The sequence below is a fragment of the Colletotrichum higginsianum genome, chromosome 2, assembly GCF_001672515.1.
Source record: "Colletotrichum higginsianum IMI 349063 chromosome 2, whole genome shotgun sequence".
Taxonomy (NCBI): Eukaryota; Fungi; Ascomycota; class Sordariomycetes; order Glomerellales; family Glomerellaceae; genus Colletotrichum; species Colletotrichum higginsianum.
The window spans coordinates 5,112,156-5,138,525 of NC_030955.1; the positions used below are offsets into that span (position 1 = coordinate 5,112,156).

Here is a 26,370-nt window from a genome sequence, read left to right on the forward strand (position 1 = left end):
GTCGGTTTTTCCCGGATTTAAGTCCGATCTGGTTGGTGATGGATGTTCTTGGCAAACACTAACAACTCAGTCAGTCTCATTCATTTCCATTTTCACTCTCACTCTTACTCTCACCCGCCGTTCTCACTGTTTCCACCATTTTTCACTTTCCACTCATTCTTCCGTCCAACTTGGAATCCGGCACTTCATTGATGTATGTTCAAGTCTTTCAAGTGAACCCAGCCCCATCAAATAACACACAGGCGTCCTCTCATTACTCGTGACTACTGACTACTTCGACATTCAGAACCATGTCTCACGGGAGCTCAACTTCGATCAAGCTCTCAACCCCCTTCCCACCGCTCCAGATCTTGACAATTTTCAGTCCTGCAATCGTCTCAAGCAGGTTGTACCAGTCGTTCTCTGTGCGCTCCTTGGAACTGAACAAGGTCAGCATCACCATGTCGAGCGCCGAAGTCTCCCAGTAGGCGCCCGTCGACGGGATCACATTCTCGTTGATAAGCAGCCTACTGTACCCAGGTCTCATGGCGCCCTTGATCTGCGCCAGGATCTTGGCGCACACGTCGTCCGGCCAGTCGTGCAGGCACGAGTGCATGTAGTACGCGCGGGCGCCCTTCACCGGTTGCTCCGTGAGGAAGTCGTGGCTCATCGGCGTGACGGCCGGGTCGAGCTCCTTGATCTGCCCGATGACGACAGGCAGGTCCTGCAGGATGAGCTTCCCGGGGGTCTCCGGGTGCATGCGGTGGAACTCAACGATGTCGTGGCCGATGCTTCCGCCAATGTCCACGAGGAAGGGGGCCTCGGGGCTCTGGTCGGCACCGGCGATGAGCCTCTCGTTCACGGGGTAGAAAGACGGTGCCGACCACGGGACGCGGCCCTGGCGGTAGCCCGACATGTGGTGGTTGAAGTGCGTGCCGTCTATGATTGTCAGTGTCTTTGCTGCCTCTGCAGACCCGTCGCACTCACATCCCAGATGCTGCTGCCACGCAAACATGTCCATTTCTGTGTTGTATGCATACATCAACGCAGTGTCTCGGGCGTCGTTCGGGTTCTTGAAGCCTCTCTTGCGAGAGTATTCGTGGAACTTGAGAGGGGCAGCGCCGGTGCAAGAAGTCCTGTTGTGGCTGGTCAGTGTGGACCATGGAGTTGCGCTTTGCGCCGAGCGGAACAGAAAGGTTGTACTCCAAGAGACAGTGCGTGCATAGACGAGTGGGAGAATGATGCAGATGAACTCACATGGCAATGTACCCATCGCCAATCATGGGGAGACTCATCGACTTGGAAAAGTTGGTTGGCCGGTACTCGTCGAGCCCGGTCTCTTTGATGTATCCCATGGCACCTAGGTGGCGCATAAGGCGGCCTGAAAGGGATGTTTGAGCACTTGCGTCCGGCCCACGTTGCGTGGGCTGCTCTCACTTACTGAGCAGCACCGAGTCAACACCAAGACTCCCCGCGAGCTCGCCGACCTTTTGCGGCCTGTCTCCATTATTGACCATCAGCCTCCACAGGCCCGAATCGACACCAAAGTTAAGGCCAGCCAGGGCGCCAGTCTCGAGGCATGTGTCAGCAAAGACTCGACGAGTGTTTGGTAGAAGACGTCTAGCATGAGCGCCCTACCTGTCCCCAGCAGTGCTTGATCATAGTCTCCCTGGGGCTCTCCAGTGCCTGGACCATGGTTCGAGCTTTGATCAAGAGCTCATGACGGGCCTCGTCGCCGCCGGAGGACAGGGCACCGACGCCCGCGGTGATGTCCTTCAAGAGGCCGGGGATAGCATCCAGATCGTTGGGCTGTGTGGCAATCGAGACATCCACAACAGCCTCAGCTTTGGCTTCTTCAGCTCCGTTGGTAGCCGTCATTATGAATGGTGCTGAGGAGAGATACGAACATGAAATGTTGTGATGTCGACGCAAGCAGCAAGAGTGCATCTACAGATGTCACTGGCAGAGCAATTGTGGTTTATATAAGCTTTCCGGCACCCCCAAATCAGTCGGACAATACAACGGGTGACTGAGCACTTTCAAACCTTCGGATGGGGTACGTCTCGCCAAAATCGAGGTGACTCCAATTTTGGTTTGAACCCAGGCTTTAGGTTTTGTAGTGCCTGAGTTGGCTGATATCGTTTTTTCTTACATCTTAACTTTGCATTCATGGTGAATGAAAACAGGTAAAACTAGACTTACGACTGTTGCGAAACAGATACGTAGCAAGCCTTGGAGAAGCGAGAGGCGTCATTTGGCTAGAACAAACACACTGGCCGAAGGAAGGGTATTTATAACTCGCCTTAGGCTGTTTAGATATCGGACCGAGTCTTTTGTACGCCATGACGAGAAAGACATCGTTGCTTCGGAATCCCGATAAATCGAACACACTCGATCATCAGTTGCTTTCACCCGGCCACCACCACTCGATCGGCAAGTCCTTAGATGGATGGGGGTGAAGTAGATGGGAAAGGGGGGAGGGGGTTACCTAGATCCTGTTTACTTGATTTTCCAGAGGAGAAGGACTGTACATACAGTCAGTCTACGGAAAGCTTAGTACTGATTTTCGATATCGCCGCCGTTAGCACTGGGCATGTGCTCAGTCCCTCCAAGATGACAAGAGTCTGCAACTTCTTCCACGTATCGCGCAGATATGACAAGAGACCTGTTCCTCTCAAACGATTCAACGGCTCACGCTCGAGTACACGCTGCATCAGCCGCAAGGTATGATGTTTTATTCCTGGGTTCATCTCATGCGGCCAACCCCGTTTGCTCCTCGTTGGTTCACACACACATCTAGGCTCACCATCAATGTGGGTCAACGATCCCGGGTCTTGGGCAGATACGATCACTCATATTGCTTACATTTTGCTGTGCTGGTTGACGACTCGGAGTTTTAGTTTTGCACCCCGAGTTATGTGCGAAGTGGCTGGACACTAGCAGGAATGTTCCCATCTTCAACGAAGTTAGTTGTCTTTTTCTCTGGTCGATTGCCTTTTCGTCCTCCGCAACCTCCTTGGAGAGGCCTCATTCCATTGGTCCGTTTTCATAACATGACTAATATGATGTTTCTGTGCTGGAGCGAATGCCGCCGCAATTCCGTCAGCTTCCCCGATGATCCGCTTCCCCACGTGTTACTCTACATGCCTACCCTGGCGAGAATGACAGTATACCTCTATTACGGTTGAAAGCTCAGGAGCAAACCCGCGGAAAACGACCTCTCATGGGTTAAAGGTGGCGTGAGAGCAGCATTATTACACCGGTGGTTTGCATCGTAGTCATTGAGTTTGTTCTCGTGGCAGGGGCGCTTGCCTTCAAAACTCCATCATCTACTCCTGCGGTGAGCGGAGCTGTTGCAGTACACCAGCTTGCGGTTTGTGTTGTTCTCATATTCTGTACCACTTGAGAATGATTCTATTGCTTCATTATTACCGGCGACAACCGAGATGTTGGAGAAGGATGTGAAGGTGGCGCGAATAGAAGGGCAACGTGACGCTCGACGCGAGGCTCAAGCCAGTCCTTTGGCGTCTGTAGTCGGAATCTTGACCGTTGTATTCGAACCAGCCCAGCTCCCGAGGAAAGAGGATGAGATGAGTCGTACCAAACCATGGTTTCTACACACGAATGACTCGGGACTAGGTCTACCATTGATCCCTGGCCTTCACACGTGGGAAATGGTTTCCGGGATGATGAGTGACAAAGCACCATAGTGTCTCTGAGCGTTAAACCCCGGACAAGATTTCGCTCTCCCCCCCTCCAGGCGCTTTTTTACTTTCCCCTTCCGCTAGTTGTCCGCTCGAGCTTGATTTCTTGGTGACTTTTCTTGATGCGGTTGTACACATCTGTTGGTCTCGTAAGCTCTACGCTTGTTGTGCTTGTTTTTGGAGGCAGGGATCCGGTTCATGCGAACTCCGCCGGCCCCGCCCTTTACGCCCGTCTGTATGCCCGGGGAGCTCGGGTTGCCGCGTGAGCCCAGCTCGTGGGAACCATACGGGCAATTCTTCAGTATCCTCCGCTCCCGCCAAGTCTAGAGGTACCCGGGAACACTTGGCATACCGTCTTTGTTCGCCAGACAAACATGTCGAGTCCACCTGTTGGCTCCGAGGCTTGGAAGGCCCAAGACAAAGGGCCGAGCATTCTCATCGTCTGCTGGATGGCCACCGCGATCAGCACGGTATTCGTTCTCAGTCGCATCTATGTCAGGGGAAGGATTATGGGGAAATTTCAGAGTGATGACTACTTTGTCCTCCTTGGCCAGGTAAGGCGTCAGTCATCCCGTTTCGCGAGCGGCCACGGGCGAGGGCGTAGTTGCGTAGACAGCTAACGGATGATGCCACGCCTTTCAGGTGTGCGGATGCATCGCAACGGCCCTTTCGACCCTCGCAGTGAAAGCCGGCAACGGCAAACACATGACTCTCCTATCGACCGAGCAGCAACAGGGTGCAATCCTCTGGACGACCGCCGCCTTCTGCCCCGGTATAATGTCGTTCGGTCTCCCTAAACTGGCCGTCGTGTCTCTCCTCACACGACTGATGAACCCCGGAAGGCTTCACAAGTGGTTTCTGTGGTGGCTGGGTATTTGGTGTCAGTTGACTCTGTGGGTGACAGCCGGACTTCTGCTCGGGCGGTGTACGCCGGCGAGGTCACTTTGGGATTTCTCCATCAAAGGCACCTGCATCAGCACGGATATCTTGATTTGGTTTTCTGTTTATGCTGCTGGTAAGTTGCCCAGAGATTCCCCTCTGGCCGCAGCCCAGGAACTGACGGCGTGTATGCAGCATTTTCGGCTTTTGTAGATGTTTATCTTGCCGTGTGTCCGACAGTGGTCCTGTTTCATCTCCAGATGCCGTTGAAAAAGAAGATTGCGCTATCTTGTGCTCTAGGTATCGGTGGAGTGTACGAACAAATCCGTCCGCCGCTTTTGTTTTGTGCATTTTGCTAATACCATGTGTAGCTCTTGCGTTGTGGCAATATACAAAGCGACTCGTATTCCATCACTCGGGAGCGAGGACTTTTCTTGTAAGGGCTTTACTTTCTCGTGGTATCAGACAAATTTAGGTTGACGGAGGCTAATTGCTCGGTAGACGACACCTCGGATTTGGTGATATGGACTATGTGAGTGAACCGGCGCATTCCAAGGGCGAGGCCTATCGGCCCAATAAGTAACAAGAACCAGAGTGGTTGGTGATAACGCTCTAACTTCTCCATCTAGAGTTGAAGGAAGCACAATCATCATCGCCAGCTCGATTCCTGTCATGCAACCGCTCCTAGAGCCGATCTTGAAGCACAGCCCTTTCAGCTCCACCAAGGGGTCGAAGGAGCCACCGTCCTACGGATATCGTAGCTCAAATAGCAATTCTCGAGGCGGCGACATTGAACTAGGCCAACGGAAACCAAAGAAGAAACCGAGAGACGAGCTCGGTCTCACCATCATCGAGGGCGACAGCCAGGAGAACATCCTGACACCAAGCAAGCAGACGTGGACGTTGGCCCCGAGGTTAATGCACGGCGGCTTGAGCCACGCCGAGCCAGCGCAACCCGCAGACTGCAGGATTGTCCGAACCGACGAGGTGACGGTATCGTACGAGATTCAAAGGCAAGGGCAAGAAAACACGGCATCACGGAGATGGATGCCCGTATGAAGTAGGCTTTGCTGTGGGGTTCACAAGCCATGACACCGGACCCTTCAGATCTGTTCAATCGGAACATCCACGTACTCGGGGTTATGTTTCCCTGCGGTTTAAAAGCTCTCTAAGACCTTGCCGCGTCATTTTTCGAAATGGTTACCGGGCTCCGTGCGCCTGCGATAGTTTGCAATGGCCGCAAGAAGCCAGCAGATGACCACTTGCAGGCCTTATACAATTGGAATTTGTCAAGAGGCAGTAGTGTTGGCCCCAAGTCATGGAAAATGGAACCAAGAAAATGGTCGGATGATTGGCTTTTAAAGCAAACCTACGGTGGTGGCACACTCCAACCCGATCGAGACTTCGCTGAGGATCAACTTCGCCCGAGTCCCGACCATGGCGTTATGATGAATTATGAAAGAAGTATGGGATACAGGCGAGTCCGCCAAACGCCGTTGCCCGAATATGTCGTCGCTTTTCATTATGATGACCCGCTATAGCAATAACTCGCTCCTTAGCAACCAACAACGGCCCAAGGAAAGCAGAGAGGTCAGCGACGCGTCATAGTAGTCACGAATTTCGAGAGGGGCTCTCGCTTACAGCTTGTTGGTTCTCCATGTTCTTCTTGATACCGCCGGTGAAGTCCATCATGAGTGACTGGGTGACCGGCGTGTCCTGCTGGGGGTTTCCGGTGAGGCCGGCGACCTTCTGGAGCTCGCTCAGCTGAGCGTTGGCAACCTATCATCTTTTTTTAGAAAATGCCCCGTCCACAGGAAATCAACATTTGTGAGGTTTTTGGCTTACCACAGCCAGCCCCTGGGTAGCACCGTTTCCGGACGGGGCGATGAGCTGGTTCGCCTGGCGGACCTGGATTCCGTCGCTGACAAAAGACAGGAGGTTCGACTTGGCGGTCTGGAACTGCTGGGGGTTGGGGGGGTTCGCCTGCAGGGCCTGCATGACGGCGTTGAGGCCGTTGACCTCCTGTTGCTGGATCTGGATGTTGAGCGCGATGCCGGCAGCGAGGATCTTGGCTTCGGCGCAGGCGGGGGTGTCTCCGGCCGCCGGGGGGGACGGGCGGGGAGGGCGGGGAACCGGGTTCGCCCCCTGGGCGAGGGCCAGGGCGGCGAAGGACAGGAGGACGGCGTAGGACTTCATTATTGCTGTTGCGGGTGGCGGTTGCTCAGTTCGTAGAGATTTAGGGATTACTTGGTAAGGAAAAATCAAGAGATTTAATGTAGTTGAGTATGAACAATTACTTGCAACGTGGCGAGGGGCCCGTCCTTTGGGTTGTAAAGACCGTTTGCTGTTGTTTAGTTTATTGACGACGACGATGTCCCGAATCCAGATTCAGCGCAGAACCAGAATGCTGAAGATTCGGATGGGCTCCATCTTTCTTTATACCCAAGTCCCGACGGCGAGGCGCAATATCCGTTCAGTCCCGGCCCAACTGAACGAGGCAAAATCATGAGATGAGGCCGCGGCGAGATGGGGGGGGGGGGAAACCGGAGGACGGATAGCATATGGCGAGCCACAACAACCATGGGAGATTGAAACCTCTGGATGATAGACTTTCTCGAGTGTTTTGGCCCAGTCGCCCGAGTCGCACGCAGTGCTGCTTGTTTCGAACCTTGACAACTTTGGGACGAAGGTAGGATTTCCCTGACTGTCCAGACGCACCGACAATGCATTGAGGCTCAGGGTATCAGATTAGCCAAGCAGTCCGCGAATCACAATCACCGGGTCTTTTTGTCGACTTGAGGACTCTCCCTCCTGAGTCCCGTTCCCCCCCTTTACCGCGACTCAGCCGCCGTTCGTGCAAGACACCACGAGTCCGAACATGTCCAGGGGGGCTTGGGTTTCTCTTGAAATACTCAAGAGCCGCTGTAAGCCACAATCAGACGTCACAGCCTCACGTCTCGAATCTTGAACTTTGATTGAAAAGGTCATGATCCCTAACAAAGGTGTCTCCCCCCCCCCTCCCCTTTTTCCCCTCATGGTGTCACTCGTGCCGACGAGCAACATGGCCAGACCCATGACTCGTCCGAAGACCGTTTCTTCTATCCCATGTATCCTATCTCGAAACAGCCCATGCGCCCGAAAAGCTTAGCGATGCTGATACGCTTTTAACGGGCCAGGCTTTTCTTTTCTTTCTATGATCGTCTCCCGCTCGCGAGTGGGTGCGACGTGCATCTTCAACTGGCGGGAACGGCGGCCCCATTTCATCCAGGTCCTAAAAGGAACGGATGGCAGTTCAGACACCCGTCCTCAAAAGCTGCAGCCCGAAGGCGTATTTCGTTTCGTGAAGCCCTTCTTTTTCCCTTGCCCTCACTCAGAACGGAATAGACAGGGGCTTCCCCTCGCCTCTCATCCCAGTCCAGCTCGTTTACTTGGCCAGAAGAAGGCCGCCACGGGGCCTCGGTTAGGATGTGCAATACCGCCCTGTCACCTAGTTGTCCAGTGTAGAAGTATGCTGAGCGGAAAATGAGATGCCTTTTGCGACTGGCCTTGAATCTCGGCTGCGACCACCTCCGATTCGTGCCCAGACCGGGACGTCTGTTCGGTTTCGACTGCCCACATGGGAGATGTTGGGTCAGCCCATGTTGGCAAACTTTCCCACTTGCTATCCCATAATTGTGCTCCCGCTCTCTAACCCTCTGATTTCACGGGATTGGAGACAGTTCCGTTGGGATTACACTGACGTCCCGCACGAAACCTAAGAGCCGCGTGCTTCTTCCAACATGGTGCCCAGTTGAGAAAGCATTAGACCATGATGCCAGTCAGGGCAGGTGGTTGAAGCACTGCCGAGTTGCCGCTGAAATGACACACTGCTTACCAGATCCCCTCGCGAGAAGAAGACACGCCACAAGTATGAGAATCGTTATGAGGGGGGCATTGGACTCTGCCTTATCCAACGCTACTGAAACCCGACACCCTCTCTTTCACTAGACTTGTACACCCAGTCGCTTGACGGGAGAACAGTCCCCTCGGCATCCTTGGCAAAAGGCCGATCCCGAAATCCCCGTGCGATTACTGATGAAGCGGAGTAGCAGCACGAGACAGCATGACTTATACACCAATAGGCCTTTGTTATTTGGGGGAAGGCTTCACCCAAGCAGAGCTCCTCATCAGGTGTTGACTCGACTAGGCTATCATATAACAACCACCCTGGAAGTGTCCGTCGGGACCTTTGGAGTTAACGATCAGGAAAGACCAGTTCTGGCTGGATGGGATCTGTAGGAGGCTAAAGCCGCGATTACTACTAAAGAGATAAGCATTGTCAGTATGCCAAATCAAGCATACCTTAGTCCGGTTCTAGTAAACAATTTACCTCGGCGGAACCCCACCTGATGGCCAGAACCCGAGATCAGCGAGGCCGTGGCTTCGATAAAGCCGAGCTCATGGAGAGGTCGACGCTCACGACGGCAATAGCTGAGAGGCTGAAGAGATGGAGGGTAGAAGCAGGCCCCCTTCTCGGCTCATCGTCTGATGACTGCATGAGGGGGAAAGTTTATCTTGAAGAGACGTCTCGAGTCTGAAGCATCCCACCCTTCCGCTTCCTTACCGGGGATACCTATCGTAGCCAATTTCCCGGATCGATCTGGGTAGGTCCGCCCGAAAGCAGGCCAGTGATGTCGACCAGGGGGGGGACAGGAAGCCGATGATACGGGATCAGGGGGAGCCCTCCTCTGCCTCCTGTAGGGCGTTATCTTTGCGTTAGCTGACAGCTTCATGGGACCGTTGAAGTCAATTCAGGCGAGTTTTTGAGGACATAGACTTCCTTGAAGGCCCACCCAACGATGCAGAATGATTGTTTCTAGATGTGGTCTGGAATTCCACCAAGACACTGGCAAGTACGCAGTATTAGTGTTCTCACATGTCATGTCGACTGCTCAGGTTGACAGACCTGCCTCTCCTCTAGGCAGCACGTTTAAAACAATTAGCATCATTTAAACCTTCAGACGCGATATCCAACGTGGAAAAGGTTTGCTACCAACCCTCGGACATTGAGCACGCGTTCCGGCTGCGGGTCAACTGCTTCGGGCTCACGTTGGTCGGGTCTGTCGGGATTATCGCGAAGGGCCCGGGTCTCAAAGTGAATGCCCTTACACACACACACACACATGCTACCCCCATCCATTAAGGCTGTCTGAACTTCTACAGGCAATGTGTGAGATTTTCTAGTGGCTGTCCCTGGCCGTCTCACCGAGCACACCAACAAGAGGCGGAACATCTCGAGATCAATGCCGGCGAAGTGAGCGTTTCTGGAAAAAAGTCAGTTTCAACCTCGGTTGAAGTACCGGCAGTGAAGCCCAAGCTTGACGGGGATAAGCAATGATTCGTATGTACACTGCCGTTCCGCCTCTATGGAACGATTGAGGGTGGAACAAAGCTATGTGCTGAACACGTGTTGGCTGTCAAGCGCTTTGCCAAGCAATTTTGTCTCAACTTTTTTTTGAACCATGGCCATGGCCCGTCTTGGCAAAACGTTTAGTTAAGTCCAGCCTAAGGGACGGAATGCCTTTCCTCGCCGAGTGGGATGGACGCATGGGAGAAACCAGGCGATGATGTGATGTCCTGTGTACGCGGCGCGTCTCACCGCCGACCAACTACGCCGTGCATTACGCCAACTCGCGCAAGACGATGGCTGCCATTCCGTCCCCAAAAGCCCGTCTTCTCCACTGAGGCTAGCGAAGGGATCGTCCCGCCCCGGGTGGAGAAGGGCAATCGGCGCGCAAGGGGGCGCGAACGCGTATGTAGTGCTTACGCGCGGAAGCTATAGCTTACGTGTGTCTTACTCTCCGTCTTGCTTCTCTACCTAGGTTGTGTGTTTAAAGCAACGACAACTCTCCTTTGATGCAGAGCGCGCACTTGTTCTGAGTATCGCAGGTTCATCATCATGAAGAGACTCACGCTCCTGTTCGCATGGGCCACGGCCGTCTCGGCGACCTCGTTTCGACAAGGCGGGCGAGGCCTACGTCTGGACCACGGCTTCGACGAGGACAGGTCCGCGGCGGCAGCAGTATCTCCGCATAAGGCCCGGCCAGGACACGAGAAGCACAGGTTCCTGAACGAAAAGACATCGAGTGGGTGTCAATCTGTTAGCGGAGAGAATCGTCTTGCAGGACAAACAGCTCTAACACTGAAGCAAAAATAGAATTCTCGGTCAACGGCACCAACATCCCAAACGTCGCCTTTGACGCCGGCGAATCCTACGCCGGACTCCTCCCGGTCGACACCTCCCAGGGCGCCAACGAGACGCAGGAGCTGTACTTTTGGTTCTTCCCCGAGGAAACGCCTTCCGAGAACAAGGACATTGTCATCTGGCTGACGGGGGGCGTGAGTCACTTCTCTTTATCTCTCCGACTCGCTCCCTCGCTCTCACCCGCTCTCTCACAACCGTGCCGCAGCTGACTGACATGTCTCGTTGCCCGGTAGCCCGGCTGCTCCTCCATCGGCGAACTCCTCCAGGAGAACGGCCCGATATCGTGGAAGCCCGGCACCTACGCCCCCGTCCGGAACCCGTGGAGCTGGCACCGCCTCGCCAACGTCGTCTGGGTCGACCAGCCCGTCGGCACGGGCTTCTCCCGCGGGCCCGTCACGGCGACGGACCAGCGCGACGTCGCGCGGCAGTTTCTCGGCTTCTGGAGGCGCTTCGTCGACACCTTCGACCTGCGCGGCTACAACGTCCACGTCGCGGGCTCGTCCTACAGCGGCCTGTTCACGCCCTACATCTCGGCCGCCATGCTGGACGCCCGGGACGCCCGGGACGCGGACGCGGACGACGCCGGCTACTTCGGCGTCAAGGGCATGATGGTCTTGGACCCGGTCCTCTCCCAGGGCGTGCTCGGCCAGGACTTTGGCGTCGCCAGGGTCATCGACTACTGGGGTCCCGCCTTCGTCCTGAACGACACCGTCCGCGCCACCATCGCCGAGATCGACGACCGTTGTGGGTACGCGGCCTACGTCGACCGGTACCTCACCTTTCCCCCTTCCGGCCCGCAGCCGGCCAAGATCCCGGGCGCCTTCCGCTGGGGCGACTACGTCCCGGAGTGCGACTCCTTTACGGCCTTCGCGGAGGCCGCCAAGGACGCGAACCCGTGCTTCAGCATCTACAACGTCCTCCGGACGTGCCCCTTGCCCTTCGACCCCGTCGCCTTCAGCGAGGGCACGGGGTACCACCCGACCGACGGCCCCGTGTACTTTGACCGCGCGGACGTCAAGGCCGCCATCAACGCCCCCGCGGACGCCGAGTGGCGCTTCTGCAGCAAGGACCCCGTCTTCGTGGACGACCTCGACCGCTCGCAGGACCCGGGCCCGGGCAGCCTCCCGGTGATCCCGGGCGTCGTCGAGAGGACCGGGAACGTCATCATCGGACACGGCCTCCGCGACCTCATCATGCAGTCCACGGGGACGCTGCTGGCCATCCAGAACATGACCTGGGCCGGCGCCCACGGCTTCCAGAGGCGGCCCGAGACGAAGCTGCGCATCCCCTACCACAGCAACGCGGATCTGGGGACGCTGGCGGGCGCAGGGGAGCTGGGGGTCTGGCACGAGGAGCGCGGGCTCACGTACTTTGAGACGCCCATGGCCGGGCACTTTCTCGGGCGAGATGCTCCGTCCATCTCGTTCCGGGCCTTGGAGGTTCTTCTGGGCAAGGTGGAAGACTTTGGCTCCCGGGCACCTTTCTCCACAAAGGCCAAGGACTTGGGAATAATCAGCGAGGAATTGTGAGCAGAAGAGAAAGCGAGGTCTGATCCGCTTGGGGATCGACGTGGTGTTTAAACACAAAAAGCCCAAGTATCATAATGTTCGTAATAGCTCAAATTAACTTAACCCCCGCGAGCAACCTTATAGGCTGCTAGTCAACAACATCAACTACGACAGTTCTACATCCTTGCCCATCATCGCTCCCTCAGGTCCTCCAGCGGAAAGCAGGATGTTTCCAGTCCAGGTCTCGGACCTCCTGCTCCGATAGGCCCGCCAACTCCTCCTCGATGCTAAGGTCGTCGCGGCGCTTGTTGTCCCACTTCATCCAGAACCAGGCGGCGGTGGCCAGAATCAAGATCATGCTCGAGGCGCCGAGATTGAGACCGTTGCCGATGTGAAAGTCGGGCGCGTCCCAGCCAAGGTAGCTCCATGTCGAGATGAGGCCGCCGACGTTGCCGAACATGACCTGGTCGGGGGTGTTAGTTATCTTTTCTCTCCACGAACGACAATCAAGCAGAGAGAGAGAGAGAGAGAGAGAGAGAGAAACTTACGTTGAGACCGATGGCGCTGCTGCGCGCCGTGTCGCTGACGACGTTGGCGCTAATGTGGGCGTTGGACATGGGCCCCATAACCATGGCCGAGCTGGCGATGAGGAACGTCGCTCCGTAGCGGACCCTGGCCACCTTGGACGCGAGGAACATGATGTATCCGCACATGACCATCGGCGCACTCAGGGCGATGAGCACTTGGCGCCTATCAAGATACCAACTCAGGGCGGGGAAGGCGAGGGTGAAGAAGGCTCCGGCTGCATAAGGGGGTACGCTGTACAGCTGTTTCTGGACGGTGGAGAAGGTCGGGTAAATGTTGGCGACAATGGTCGGGAGGAAGAAGGCCAGGCCCTGCACCGTGATGTTGTTGAACAGGAAGATGACGGCGATCTCGAGGGTGACGGGGTTGAACATGCCGCGCTTCAGCTTCGTCTTGTCGATCTTGTCGATGACCTCGGTGGCGCCCACGCGCTCCGACTTGACGCGGGCGATGCAGAGGTCCTTCTCCTCCTGCGTCAGCCAACGCGCCGTCTCAGGGCGGTCGGTGAGGGTGACGAAGGAGATGAGGGCCAGGATGATGGTGACGATTCCCTCAATGGCGAAGATCATGCGCCAGCGGTGAAGGCTACCGAAAGAATCAAGGGTGAGGATGGCCGAGGCCAGAAGACCACCGAACGCGCCGGCGAGGGGCGCCATGACCATGTACAGCGACAGACGGAACGTCAGCTCGGCGCGCTGGTACCACCGGGAGAGGTAGTAGGCGATGCCGGGCAACATGCCGGCCTCGAAGATGCCGAGCAGGAAGCGCACGCCACAGATGGCGGCGCGGTTGTGCACGAAGGCCGTGGCGATAGAGACGATACCGAACAGGAGCGTGGTGACGGGCAGGAACCAGCCGGGGCCCATCCACTTGCAAGCGACCGTGGCAGGGATCTCGAAGATGATGTATGAGACGTAGAAAGTGGAGAGGATGATATTGTAGTCGTATCCCTGGAGACCAAGGTCCTTGTCGAGGCCGGCGATTCTGGCGTTTCCTGGGATGTGGGTGTTAGAGAGATTGGGACAGAGGTCAAAGGGGGCAAGTAGAAGGCTTCGGCGCTCGGCTTACCAATGTTGGCACGATCGATGAAGCAGAAGAGGTACAGTAGGGCCACTGTAGGGATGGTGTACAAATCAAGCTTCCAACGAAGTTTGCGGACAGCTACAGGGTCGAATTCGACGAGGGGATGACCATATCTAGTGGTATCTTGTCAGTATTTTCCGACCACTAGTAAGCTGTTTGAATGATTGTAAGGGTTAAAAGGGGCCTCTACTTGTCTGTTGCGACCTGGCCCTTTCCAGCTGCGTTGTGAATCCCGTCGTGGACAGGGGCAGCGCTAATGGAGTGGTCCTCAGCAGCCGCGCCCTCGATATGGGTGCCCTGGGGCACGTCTTTCTCGGTGGAAGACATGGCAGAACGAACTCCCCTGGGTTCAAGTGACGAAGAGGGATTGGGTTCAAAGAGGTTAAAATGTTGCAGGCGCCCTCGGCGGAGTGTTGAAGAAAAGCCCGACGTTTCCCCTTCCAGGCCACGAGTTATGTCGCTGAAGTCGTTGAAGTCGGCCCCTACTGATCAGAGAACGAGGTGACGAGGTCCACTATCTGACCATGACAACGACGACGACGATGGCCATCTATTTAAATTCAAAAGGTCAGCACTACATGGTGCAGTCAGGACCCCGGCTGAAATGCCGAATCATGTCCCTAGCTTTGCTTCGATACTCTCAAGCATGCCGGGCAGCCAAATTGGTGGGGGGGGGAAACCTGCTGCAGCTTTGGCATTGCCGCACCCTCCTTGTCGTCTTTGGGTACCCTTCCAAGTGGAATTCCCTGCGGGGTAAGGAATGATACCCCGTCAGCAAGGTTGTACTGGATGCATCGCACCTCGACAAGATTGGGGGCTCTTCTCCTCCAAATGTGGACTGGGTGGTATCAAAGACGTCCATCATGCCGAGAGTCGTGGCCATCGATTGCAACGGGAGATCAGCCTCGGCGAAAGCATGCCAGACATCCTTGGGTCCTCGCTCGTGAAGTCGAATTCCGAAATTGAGAGACTCAGTCGACAACCTTGGAGAACACTTTGTACGACAAGAAGCAATCTCTCAACCTCGTCCGCCTCCGCCTCCGCTTCCGCTTAGCCGCTGTGTCTCCCCCAGATTCTCCGCGCTCTTCCGCCCCCGCAATCCCGGGGAAAGCCTCCACTTGGTTCGTCACAAGCTCCACGTGCCCCGATTAAATGCCCTGGCTCAGCTGGCTTGAAAAGGCCAATTAGGCCAGCTCAGTTGCAATCTCGAGGGGTGTTTCGATGCCGCCAAGGAAGCTGGAGCATCTTGACTTCGGCAAGTGGGATCGGCAAGTGAGGTTGAATCGCTAGCGTGAACTGCCCATGGGGGTTGACGTGGCGCTATCCGTACGTGGTTGGTTTCGCTTGCTGATGGTTCCGAGAACCCGACAGTTGCGGAATGCACGGAACGGAGAAAGGCTTGTCACTGACTGATGACGAGACGATGGCATTGGTTGATCAAGTAAAGCAAGCGTTGCTGCCGGCCGCCATGAGGTCAGTTGAGTCTGCCCAAAGCTTAGAGCCGCGCAGTTGGAACTCGGGGCACATCATGAGCCTTGCTGGCAGAGAGTCATTGTGAGGGCCGGACACCAGTGGTTGGTTCCTTTCTGTGCGATTTCGATTACGAAGTGAAGCCGCCGTGCCGGCTTGCCAAAGATGAGAGGTGGTTTTGTCTGATGTTAAAACTGTAGCAGTAGATGGGAACGTGCTTCCAAGGCTTAGCTCTCTGGAAAGCCGGCCAGATTCCCTCCGTGTCATCCAATGTTCGGTTACCCCGAAGGCGGTGCAGGCCAGAAAACCATCGGTTCTGGCACAGCCCTAAGGCGCTTGAATATGTGCGATGATAGCAAGGAATTGCTGAGCCGCGACGTAGGTAACTGCCGGGAAGGCAGCGACAGGGGCGGCGAATCATGCCATCGATCATCGACCCATTGGGTACGAAGGCTGATGATCCCAAAAACTCAAGGGTCAAGATACATAAGGTGAGTGAGTGGCTTTGATGAACTGGACATCGTTAATCCAAGTACGACACCGCGTTTGGGTTTCGCGGCGATGGTTGCCATTGGACATAGAGGACTTGAACATCCGCGATTCAGTGAAGAGGTGATACCCTCAGCCAGCCACCCCTCTGCTTGGCCGAGAAGGGTTGAGCGACAGGAAGGTTCTTGGCGATGCGCGCGGCTTCTGCGGCCGGTAAATCCAGAATGATCGTACTGTCTGTCGGCCGAGAGGGACGGAGCCTGGAGACGTCAGACTGTGATTACCAAGGTCGACGAAATCTGCCAGGGCATAACAGCGTTTCCAACTGCCGCGAAGCGGTCCCGGAAGTGTGTTTTACCTCGGTTAAACTCGAAAAGAACCGATCTCGTGGATTTAAGAGCCGCGTCCCGAAAGACCGTCCAGTTGGCAAGCGATGCCAGCAAGAGTTCTCATTCCACTCTATAGACGGTCCGCCGATGGTAAGTGTGCCAGATGGGTTGCCCGTCATTGTCGACGGCATGCCTCCAGTTATCATTGGAAGGCAACATGTAAGATTGGGTGACTAGGCGACACTCCAGTCCTCAAAATCGCCGGTACTGTCAGTTGGCAGGCAGTGGGCAGACGAGGGCCTTTACGACGACAACCGGATGATCGCGACGCCAAAAGTCAAGAAGACGCGAGAGAGCCAAGCTCCCGAACAAGCAGAACAAGCTTGAGGTCGGAAAGGGCACAAAGGAAAGGCACACCACCGGAATGGTAACTTTGCGATGTGGCGTTTGCGGCGGAAACGGCCGCTGCCTCACCCCGGCGCCCTCTTCCATAGTTCAACGGCCCAAACTTTGATGGCGGGCGGCCTATGATGCATGGTGCCGTGCTGGTGGAACCTGGAGCTCTTTGATGCCTTGGCCCGGGGGGCCGAAGGGGGACGATCGGGGCCCGTCAGGTCGTCTCCGGACATGGCCATCGTCTCAGACCCTGAGCTGGGACGCCCAGGACACTTGGGAAAGCCGAAGATCTTGGTCGATCAGGAGGTGTCGTGACCCCGGGAAAAGCCGTCAACGTCCACGGATGGCCGAGGGGTGTTGAGCAAATCCAACAACAGGGTAGCTAGGGGGAGCTTGGGTGCCATTGCCAACTCCTGGGCGTGTCTCGGAAGCCTCTGTCAACTTCTGTCGTAACCTGTCAGGCGGGTTGTATTCTGTATGTGTTGTGTTTGATCCAGGGTCAACAACCAGAGACAGTGGGAGGAAGATCGCATCACAGTGGGCCTCAGGTAATTGGCACGAATCAGAGGTGTCATGGCGTACTCGGAGCGTTATGTAAGCTGGATCAGTCAGCATAATGTCTACGGGGATTGGCTGGTCCACTTAATCGGCACCGCTCTAGCTATCCTTTGGCTTCGCTTAGACCAGGATCGGTGGTCCTAGTGCACTGAAAGTACTAAACGGACTTCCCAAGTCAGGTAGGTACCTACACAGTGGTGAATTGGTCCTGAGCAGTAAAGATAACGAAGGCTCGATTCAGGATTTGGGCTTCATTAACTGTGCGCCCCTAATACCAGAGACCATATACGATGCAATGAGATCGAGGCGAAAGCGGGTAGGTACTTGAATTATTCCCAGGTACTTTCACCTCCTCTCCAGAGGCGGATTCTCTGTACCCATGCGCCTGATGACATGAGACACCGACAACCCTTGCACCCCCTCTACCCGTGTCCCCTCTTATCTATCCCAATGCGCTACGAGCTGCATCCCGACCTGTGCTCTGCAGGTGCTGTGCTGCAGACTGCTGCTGTTGGCTGTGTTTGGTTTGCTCGCGACCCAAGCTTTTTCTTCCCTTCGTTATTTTTATTTTTTTATACTTCCTCCATCTCACCGTTGAATTCGGGGCTAGCGAGTGGAAGCGTCCTGTCCCGAGGGGCTGTGACCGCCGCCGCCGCCTCCGCCATGGGCTTGGCTCAAGCAGACGAACGGCTCTTCGCCATCCTTCGCGCCGTTCTTTCGTCAGCAGTCTTCGTCATTGTCAGCATTGTAATCTCACCTTTTTTTTTGTTCCTTCACATCCCTTCTTGTCTCTTCCCATCTCCGACTCATTCTTCCTCCCTCTCTCTCACTCTCTTTGTTTTCTCGCCATCTGATATGACAGCATCTCGACCAACCACCTGCACCATTGACGCCTTGCAACCCCACCATCACCGCCCTATCGCGGCTCCGACCTGACGACCGCCCCAATACAACACCACACACGCCCCCCGCGTAACGAGTCACAGCGAGATCCGAGATAAAAAAAAAACAGACACTGTGAGGGCTCGAAGACTGCGCCTCCGCACCCGACAAGATGCTTCGCAAGAAGGAGGTGTACACGACCATCACGCCAATTCCCGGCTTCATCCCCCGCCAGCTCGCCATCGACATCCTGCACTCCCACTCCGAGGTCATCACCCTCAACCCCCTCGTCCTCGACCACAAGCCCATCAAGGCGCCTCGCGATGCCGCCTCGGACGAGTACTACTCGACCTGGTACGAGATCAGCCAGCGCATCCAGTACATCCCCGGCATCGGCAAGATGGGCTCCGGCAAGATCAGCTTCAACGGCTGCTTCCACGACATGCCCTGGGGCCTGCAGACCCACACCTACGCGCCCATGAACATCGACATCCGCATCAAGTACCGCATCGACGGCAACCAGCCCGGCATCGAACCCCCGCAGCCCCCCGAGATCGGCATGTCCGGCCTCGGAGTCCCCGCCGACGGCCTCTACCTGCGCGAGGACATTGAGATCCGCTGCAACGTCACCATGGTCGCCTTCGTCAAGACCCAACAGAAGGCCGCGAGCAAGGAGATGGTGTCGCGCATCATCAAGAAGGCCGAGCTGCTCGATGCCGGCGTGCTGCAGGCCATGTTCGAGGACGGCAAGCTCAAGACCTTCAACCCGGCCGATCGCACCAACACGGCCGCCCAGTCCGGGATGCGCTCCCCCACCTTGCGCCACCAGCGCCCCGACGGCAGTCCGAGACCCGAGTCGTACTCTCCCACCAACGCCTACCACGTGCCGAGACCCGTGTCGGCGCAGCAGAACCTCAGACCTGGATCGCAGGGCGGCTATGGCCACCAGTACGGCCACCAGTACAGCCAGTCGGCCGAGCTGCAGTCCCACACGCACCAGAGCGCGCCACAGACGGCCTTCGTTGCCGAATTACCGGGCAACTTTTACCACCCGAACCCGCAGCAGCAGCAGCAGCAGCAGCAGCAGTCCAACAACCCGCAGCCGTCGCCCGGCCTGCACCCCGACCGCGACTCCATGTCGCAGCAGTCCCAGCTGTCGCCTGACCCCAACTCCTGGCGCTGGTCCCAAGGCCAGCGGAGCCCCTCGCAGCAGAGCTCGCGCCCGACGAGCATGGCGTCGTCCGAGGCGAGCAGCGGCTTCGCAAGCCCCTCGCTCGACCACAAGGGCTTCTCGTCCGAGCTGCCCACGCACCCCGAGACGCAGGAGGAGCACCGCGGGAACCCCACCAAGGCGATGGAGGCGTCGAGGCACCGGGTCAACGGCCCCCAGGCCTACCAGGCCTACCAGGCCTACAGCTATAACCCTCAGGACTATGCACCGCCGGGACGGTAGTCGACCGTCGCAGCCGACACGTCTAATGAAAGGCATGGCGTTAGAGATTATCTGATTGGAGCACCTGGGGGGGGGGGGAGGAGATTTTACGACTTTATGTTCTTGACACGTTCTCTCAATGATACCGCTTTTATTTCTGGGGATTTTATGAATGATATCTACCTGGGTCACGGCCGCACGTCCGGAAAAGGCGTCACAGTATAGCTAATTCTTTTTTGTTATCTTTTTTTTTTTCGCCGTCACGTCACATTCTGGCTAATATTTGCGCATCGCTCTTCGCGAGAACTATATACAAAAGTCTGCCGTGCCTCGTTTTCACGTGACACATCACCACTGCCCACTACCATGACTTCTGTCGATGTAGGCCTAGTTCGGAGTGGCAAAAATGTGACGGAAACGATCACTACATGTAGTCATTCTCGCCGCGTTCTAAGCAACGGATGCTGCCACGCGCCGCCTCCAATCCTTTCAGCGGCCGGGATAGAAAGCTCGAGCAAACAGAACATCTACCGGAAAGGGAAGACTATGGCCAAGAATGACGTACGAGAGGTAAGCCGACTGCAGATGTCTGCGATGTGCCGATGGGCGCGCCGGCCCTTGCCTTCAGCCGCCGCGCATGACCGGCTCCCAGCCGTGATATCCAGTGACGGGGCGTCACGGTCCCATCCGATCCAAATCTTGTGTCTTCGGACCAGTACAGTAACAAACGATAAAATGAAAAATGAAGAGAGAAAAAAACCAACCTCGTCCTAGTATTCAAAGCCGTAGAAAGACACGCCAACAAGCCGCAAGGAAAAAGATGGAACACGATGAGAACGTATGGTACAAGATCCCCAGCCCGCCCAACAAAGTCACACATCCCGGCCCGGGTCATCCATGTCAACCGGGTAACGAGCAGGGTCCGTCTAACGAAAAACAGGAAGCATCAACGCCGCTCTGTCTCTGCCCCTATTTTTCGGGGCAAGTAAGCCAAATAACATCCCCAGGATGGCGGACGTTGCCAAAATGATACACGTTAGCGCGACAGGGAGCTCACGACACGGGGTTCTTGCGGGGACGACCGCGGCCGCGCTTCTTGGGGGGCTCCTCGTCAATGTTCTGGGCCTTTTCGGCCTTGTTCTCGGAAGCGACCGCCTCTTCGACGACCCCGGCTTCTTCCACTAGTCCGGCCTCCGTCGCGTCACGCTTTGGCTTCCGACCCGGCCTGCCCACGGGCTTGTCCTCGGCGGTAGGAAGGGGGTTCTTACGGGGGCGACCGCGGCCCCTCTTGGCGGGCACGACGGATGCCTTGATGTGCTTTTCGCGTCCGCCCTGTGCCTTCCAGTAGTCCTCGAGGTGTTGGTGGGCGTACACCTTCACTTGGCTCTCAGGCTCCCACGACCGATCGGGCGTTCCGACCCAGCAGATGAGGAGGTGGATGGCACCCGAGGGTTTCTTCTTGTGCTTCTCGACCCTCAGCACATGCCAGAGGTTCTTGTCGGCCATGGCGCCTAACCGGCCGCCCTCGACGCTATCCCAGTATTCGAAAAGGGCCTCCTCGGCGTCCTCTTGGATGTTCTGCTCCGGCTCCCAAGTCGGTTCGTCGTTCTTCCATCTGACTTGCATCTGGAAAAGGGTCTTGTCCTTGGGGTCGCGGCGATGTCCAATAATCTTGTCAAGCACGAAAATTCCCTGCTTGGGGTCATCCACTTCCTCGTCCTCGTCTTCATCGGCAGCGGTGTCGGGGGTAGCATCTTGGGTAGGCGCAGCAGCTTTGACAGTATTTGCGTTGTCGGCAGCTTTGACAGTATCTGCGTTGTCAGCTGCATTGGCATCATCTGCGTCGTCAGCTGCATTGGCATCATCTGCGTCGTCAGCTGCATTGGCAGTAGCAACATTGATTTCGTTATCGTCCGCAGCCGGAGAGGCCACTGTGCCGGGTCAATGCCATTGTTCGATTACCGGACGGGGGAAGGGGGGATGTTATTCCTTACCTTGGGCGGCCTTTTTCACGGGGCTTGTAGCGCGGATCTCCTCTTCCGCCACCTCCGTCTCGAGCTGGTTGCCAACTTGGACCAAGGTATCATTGGGTTCGGTGCCGTTGGCAGCATCGATGTTGTTTTCGACTTCCTTGTCGTCAGGAAGAGGTGTGTTGTCAGATTCGGGCTCTTTGCTGAGCTTCCGGCTGATAATCGTCTTCTCGATCGAGGTGGTAACGGTAGTGGTACCAGTGCGCTGTGCCGTGAAGTTGTGAACAGCAGAGTTGAAGGTGTTCCGGACAGACGAGAGGACGCCAGACCCAGAACGCGGTACGCTGGGTTCCCGGGTAGACGAGGGTGCTTCTACCTCAGGAGTGGCTCTTGCAGGCGCCGTCGACGCCGAGGGCTCGGCGATTTCTACAGGCACCTCCATGACAGCGGTGGGGGCGGCAGAAATGGTATCGGCGGGAGTGCTGCGATCAACGACGTTCAAGTCTTCGCCGGCCGTGTCGCTCAAGGCCTTGCTCCGCGAAGGGCTTTCAGGGTTATGCGGGGACAGCAGCTGGGAGGGCGGCGAATGGGACCGCGACGCATCGGGTCGAGCGGCGCCAATGGCGGCGAGGGTCTTGACGCGCCTGCTCGGTTGCGGCAATTGCGAACCGGGGGGTTTGGAGGTGGAGGATAGGAAGTTGAGGGAGCTGTTCTTCAATGTGGTCTGGGACAATTTGGCTGGTTGTGTGCCGTTTGATGGCGCGGTTGATTCGCCGAAGTGAGCCATGATGGATGGGCAGATTCTGTCTGATGGTTCAGAAACGTGTTTGCGCGATCTCGGATGTCGTGGGGAGACGGGGGGTGGCTTCTGCGCCGGCCAAGCCAGAGAGAGTTGCCGGGGGGGGTTTTTTTTTTTTACTTTTGTGGAAGCGGCCGGGGGTGGGCAAGGACGCGATGCGAGAGATCGATTGAAGGCAAATTTCCTTTCTACTGCCAGACGATGCGACGGGAGGTAAATGGGCCAAGTCTCTTGCCTTGGAGATGAAAGCGATAGAGGCGCGCGGGAGGCGTGGGAAACGTGAAGAATCCAAAGAGGGATGTGGTCGTCCCAGGTTCCCGGGTCAGCAGCTTCCTGAGTCGCGCGCTGGAGGAGCTTTGGCCCCTCTGGAGCTGTGGCTCTTCGCTGATGCGGTCGCTGACGTAAGATGGAGACCGCGACGCGGTAGAACCTTCGATTCTGCGATGGTGCCAAACGCGTTCACTATTGGCTCGCTTGACTGGTGGCCCGGTATCCAGCCACACGTGACATCCACCGATCCCCTTTCGCTGCGGGTCGGAGACCGAACGGTGCCGGCAGGAAGGAAGGTACGCGGGAGTGACATGAGTCGAGCGGGTCAATGGCAAACTTGTTACTTTATTCATTACGGTGATGGCTCAAGTTACATCCACGATCCATCCTTCATGTGGTCATGGAACCTCGCCATGTCACGCTTAGTAGGCACGCAGACCCTTAGGCCTATTGGTATTCTGGAAAAACTTCAACTACCGATAAGTGACCAATGAATTGTGAACGCGGTCCTTGCAGCACTGTTGGACTCGTCGTCCATCATGCCTCTTTTGCCAACCGCAGTCCCTCGTTTTCAGCCAGCTCGTCATGGCTCATTCCCATATTCAGCTTCTCGATGTAGCTGTCGAATTTGCGAGACGTCTCGATAACCTCGTCCATCACTTTGTAGGTCAGCGAGAAAGACGGCTCCTTCTGCTGCTTTCTTTCCCACCTGACAACCTGCCGTGCCGTCGTGATCACATTGCGAATCTCACGCCCGTTCATCTTGTGTCGGGCCAAATCCTCCACGTGGTCCTCGAGATCCACAAAGTCAATGTCCTCGTCACTCATGTCCTTCAGGCGTCGGAAAAAGTTGCCCCAAATCATCGTCCGTTGGTGCGTTGTCAGATTAGTATAGTGAATCGCGAGTTGAATTCGCGACTTGAAAGCTTCATCAAACGTCCCGACTCGGTTGCTTGTAAGTATCAGGATGCCGTCGTAGTATTCAAGGACCCGGAGAAAAACGGAAACCAGAGCGTTCCGCTTGAGATCCTCAAGGCTGCGCTGTTCGAGAAAGACGTCGGCCTCGTCTAGTAAAACCACACACCCCCAGGTCTTACCTAGGTGGAGAACCGATTCGAGATACTTCTCCACCTCGCGCGGCTCTGTACCTATATCACCGCAAGTGACAGGGTACAGTGGCTTTCTTGCAATCTCGGCTACGCTCTCTGCTGTTAGGGTCTTACCCGTCCCTGGGCCGCCGTGAAGAAGCATAATGATCCCGTTGCCTTTGCCACTGATGATATCGGTTGAATGTTCCGCCTCGATTTGGTTCGTTATGAGGGCTTGGATTAGGCGTTTCATCTTTCCGCTGATGACAAGACTCTCGAATGCGCCGGTATTCCACTGGACCTCCGAAAACCGATCGATGGAGAGATCGGTCCATTTTTTCGTCTTGAGATTGAAACCTGTCATTGACAAAGGGACCAAGTAGACGAAAGTTTCGTCCGGCGGGTCTTCTGATTTCAACTGTTCAGGTCCGATCAAGCTTGAGACTCGGAGGCCGGAATGGTTACTGTGAAGCTCTTGATATGTTTTCATATCAATCATGTGTCGTTCATCAACAGTATGATGGCTTTTCTCGCTGGCATCTCGGTAGGCGATGATTCGCTGCTGGCGACACTTCCAAACCCACTCTCCCCTGATCCGTAGCCTCTTCCGCGTCTCACGGTCCACATACTTCAAGGGGCGAAGGCTCAGGCCGTTTATGTTCTTTTCCTGTTGGTCATGTGTGTTCTTGATTTCGATTTTGAGCTTAGTCTTCGTTTTTGAGAAGTGACCGTCAAAGTCCCAGTGCCAAGCATCAATCTCAAGACTTCCATCGGGATGGGTTTCTGACAGAGCTTTGGCCGGCGTTTCGGGCTCGCTCGAATGTTCAAGCCAGGAAGTGGAGGTATACCCTCGGGCTTCTGCGCCTCGACCTTCTACCACAACAATCCCAGGCCGGAATAGGTAATGCAGAAACTCTTTCCTTATTTTGGACCTCGCTACTAGAGCATCAACAGTTGAGTACTCGGCCTCGTGTTCTCCGAGGATATAGTCAGTCACCCGTTGGAACTGCCTCAGCTCGTTGACGGAAAGCTTCTTCGCGAAGGCATCCATGGAACCGCCCCGGGCATGGTAGAATGACAAGTAGGGGTAAGAGAGTGCGATCGTGTCATTCTCAAGCCAGCCATTTGAGAACTCCCAAGCCGAACTGCCATTGTCCCACTCATCATCATTATCACACCCATCACCAGTGAAAGTAGCGGATGAGTCGGTGCTGGCGGAAAAGATAGCGAATTTTCTCGTGGCTGATACCAGATGACCTTCGACAGGGACAATCGATTCCGAAATATGCTGCACCATGAGGTTGCCATGGGCATCCGTATCTTTGTTATTTGTGAGCTGAGAAGTGCCCGCATAGTAACGACATATGATGAAGCACACTTCTGGGTGTTTTGCCAGGTATGCTTGAACGTTTGATATCGGAGAAGCCCCCATCAAGACGCCCTCGATCCACTGTGGAGGATCGAGGTAAGTTCGATGAGACTCCCTTGAGTCTTCAAACACGCGGTGGATTGTCAGAGGTCGTGATTCTTTCGGCCGTTCGGGGGGCATGTTGGCATGGCTCTTCAAGACCGAAATATAGGACTGCATGGCGTCTAGGCTGGAAGCCGAGTCCTCGGGGATCCCTAAATGATCTGCAATCTGAGATAGAGATACAGTGAGATGCCCAGAGAATTCTCCATATTCAGCATTCTGCAGATTGAGAACGCGGCCTGGAAAAGATTGGTGAGTATCAGAGTATGCTCTCGGTCCGCTGGGTTCTGCCGAAGCTTCCATAGGTCGCATGTCTAATCCCGCGGGCCTATTTCGCACCGGGGAATTGGTTTCGGGAACTTGGTATTTATATGTTCGTTGATGCATGGGCATTTCTTGTTTGTTGCGCTGAATCGAGGGTGTCGGTGGCCGGTCTCGGTTTGCCACTGGGGCGAGTGAAAGATCAATAAGATCGAATGATGGATCGTCGGAGTTGTCTTTCGGTGGCGTGGATGATCTCACGACAGCCCAGATTTCGCCACTTTTGTCGAATTCGCTGCCCCGTGTTCTATCTTCCGAAATAGTAGGTTCAACGTATTTATTCTAATATTAACGTAAGTGCATGCCATCATTTGCGGCTCGTTGGTTGATTCGCACCGTGCTATTCTGCTTCTGTCCGTTGAACGGCCGAGCTGAAGGTTGCCGCCGCAGCTCCTGCGGTATCGGTGGCCATTCAGTTAGCGTTGAACCGTCATTGTTCATCTTCGGCGTGCCTCGCTTCGTTTGCTCCATCATTGCGTAACTAGGGAGCCTGTAATCACAAGGAACGTTTTCGCCTCTCTATGCGAGGTCGATTGAGGCAGTGGGCAGCGAGAGCGAGGAAAGATGGTTGAACGAGATTCTGTTCCTTGGTGAACAGTCCGTCAGTAAAAGACAAGAAGGACAGCTCCGTGGGTGAAATGGCCTCCTAGAGGAGGGGGAGGAAGAAGAAGCCTGACCCCAGCCCAGCCGACGCTCACCGGTGACAAGATCTCTTTGAGTTGAGAAATCGCGGGGTAAAGGAGGCTGGGTAAACAGGACCATGTGGTTTGCGATGATTGGCGTATGACAGCAGTGGCGACAGCCTTGAATGATTGGGCTTGGGAGACTGGAAGCTGTGCATGAACGGGCAGAATGCTGCATCCTACCCTGCCCATGAGGGCGAAGCAATCAGGCTGGGCGCGGGGCAGACTGG

General features: G+C 55.8%; 8 protein-coding genes across 8 annotated transcripts; 3 read left to right on the forward strand and 5 right to left on the reverse strand.

Annotated features, from left to right (window-relative positions):
• Window positions 1-295: 295 nt before the first annotated feature.
• Window positions 296-1,857, reverse strand: CH63R_03252 (Sterigmatocystin 8-o-methyltransferase; the record flags this gene model as incomplete). Its single annotated transcript, XM_018298227.1, has 4 exons — window positions 296-1,115; window positions 1,237-1,360; window positions 1,421-1,550; window positions 1,618-1,857. The coding sequence occupies 4 exons, from the start codon at window positions 1,855-1,857 to the stop codon at window positions 296-298; spliced, it is 1,314 nt and encodes a 437-aa protein (XP_018163043.1).
• A 2,200-nt stretch (window positions 1,858-4,057) lies between these two features.
• CH63R_03253 (Integral membrane protein) lies at window positions 4,058-5,621 on the forward strand (the record flags this gene model as incomplete). Its single annotated transcript, XM_018298228.1, is given in 6 exon segments — window positions 4,058-4,237; window positions 4,326-4,698; window positions 4,704-4,875; window positions 4,934-4,998; window positions 5,064-5,094; window positions 5,192-5,621. Coding segments are annotated over 6 exon segments (1,251 nt in total).
• A 552-nt stretch (window positions 5,622-6,173) lies between these two features.
• On the reverse strand, window positions 6,174-6,758 carry CH63R_03254 (uncharacterized protein; the record flags this gene model as incomplete). The annotated part of the gene is made up of 2 exons (XM_018298229.1): window positions 6,174-6,341; window positions 6,408-6,758. The coding sequence occupies 2 exons, from the start codon at window positions 6,756-6,758 to the stop codon at window positions 6,174-6,176; spliced, it is 519 nt and encodes a 172-aa protein (XP_018163045.1).
• Window positions 6,759-10,500: 3,742 nt separating this feature from the next.
• On the forward strand, window positions 10,501-12,335 carry CH63R_03255 (Serine carboxypeptidase; the record flags this gene model as incomplete). The annotated part of the gene is made up of 3 exons (XM_018298230.1): window positions 10,501-10,687; window positions 10,759-10,940; window positions 11,040-12,335. The coding sequence occupies 3 exons, from the start codon at window positions 10,501-10,503 to the stop codon at window positions 12,333-12,335; spliced, it is 1,665 nt and encodes a 554-aa protein (XP_018163046.1).
• Window positions 12,336-12,516: 181 nt separating this feature from the next.
• Window positions 12,517-14,309, reverse strand: CH63R_03256 (Major facilitator superfamily transporter; the record flags this gene model as incomplete). The annotated part of the gene is made up of 4 exons (XM_018298231.1): window positions 12,517-12,777; window positions 12,863-13,893; window positions 13,968-14,095; window positions 14,173-14,309. 4 exons carry the CDS (start codon window positions 14,307-14,309, stop codon window positions 12,517-12,519), a joined length of 1,557 nt encoding a protein of 518 aa, XP_018163047.1.
• A 3,969-nt stretch (window positions 14,310-18,278) lies between these two features.
• Window positions 18,279-19,559, forward strand: CH63R_03257 (Nacht and wd40 domain protein; the record flags this gene model as incomplete). The annotated part of the gene is made up of 1 exon (XM_018298232.1): window positions 18,279-19,559. The coding sequence occupies one exon, from the start codon at window positions 18,279-18,281 to the stop codon at window positions 19,557-19,559; it is 1,281 nt and encodes a 426-aa protein (XP_018163048.1).
• Window positions 19,560-20,591: 1,032 nt separating this feature from the next.
• CH63R_03258 (chromo domain-containing protein) lies at window positions 20,592-22,295 on the reverse strand (the record flags this gene model as incomplete). Its single annotated transcript, XM_018298233.1, has 2 exons — window positions 20,592-21,469; window positions 21,533-22,295. The coding sequence occupies 2 exons, from the start codon at window positions 22,293-22,295 to the stop codon at window positions 20,592-20,594; spliced, it is 1,641 nt and encodes a 546-aa protein (XP_018163049.1).
• Window positions 22,296-23,114: 819 nt separating this feature from the next.
• CH63R_03259 (AAA family ATPase) lies at window positions 23,115-25,931 on the reverse strand (the record flags this gene model as incomplete). Its single annotated transcript, XM_018298234.1, has 2 exons — window positions 23,115-25,739; window positions 25,794-25,931. 2 exons carry the CDS (start codon window positions 25,929-25,931, stop codon window positions 23,115-23,117), a joined length of 2,763 nt encoding a protein of 920 aa, XP_018163050.1.
• Window positions 25,932-26,370: the final 439 nt, after the last annotated feature.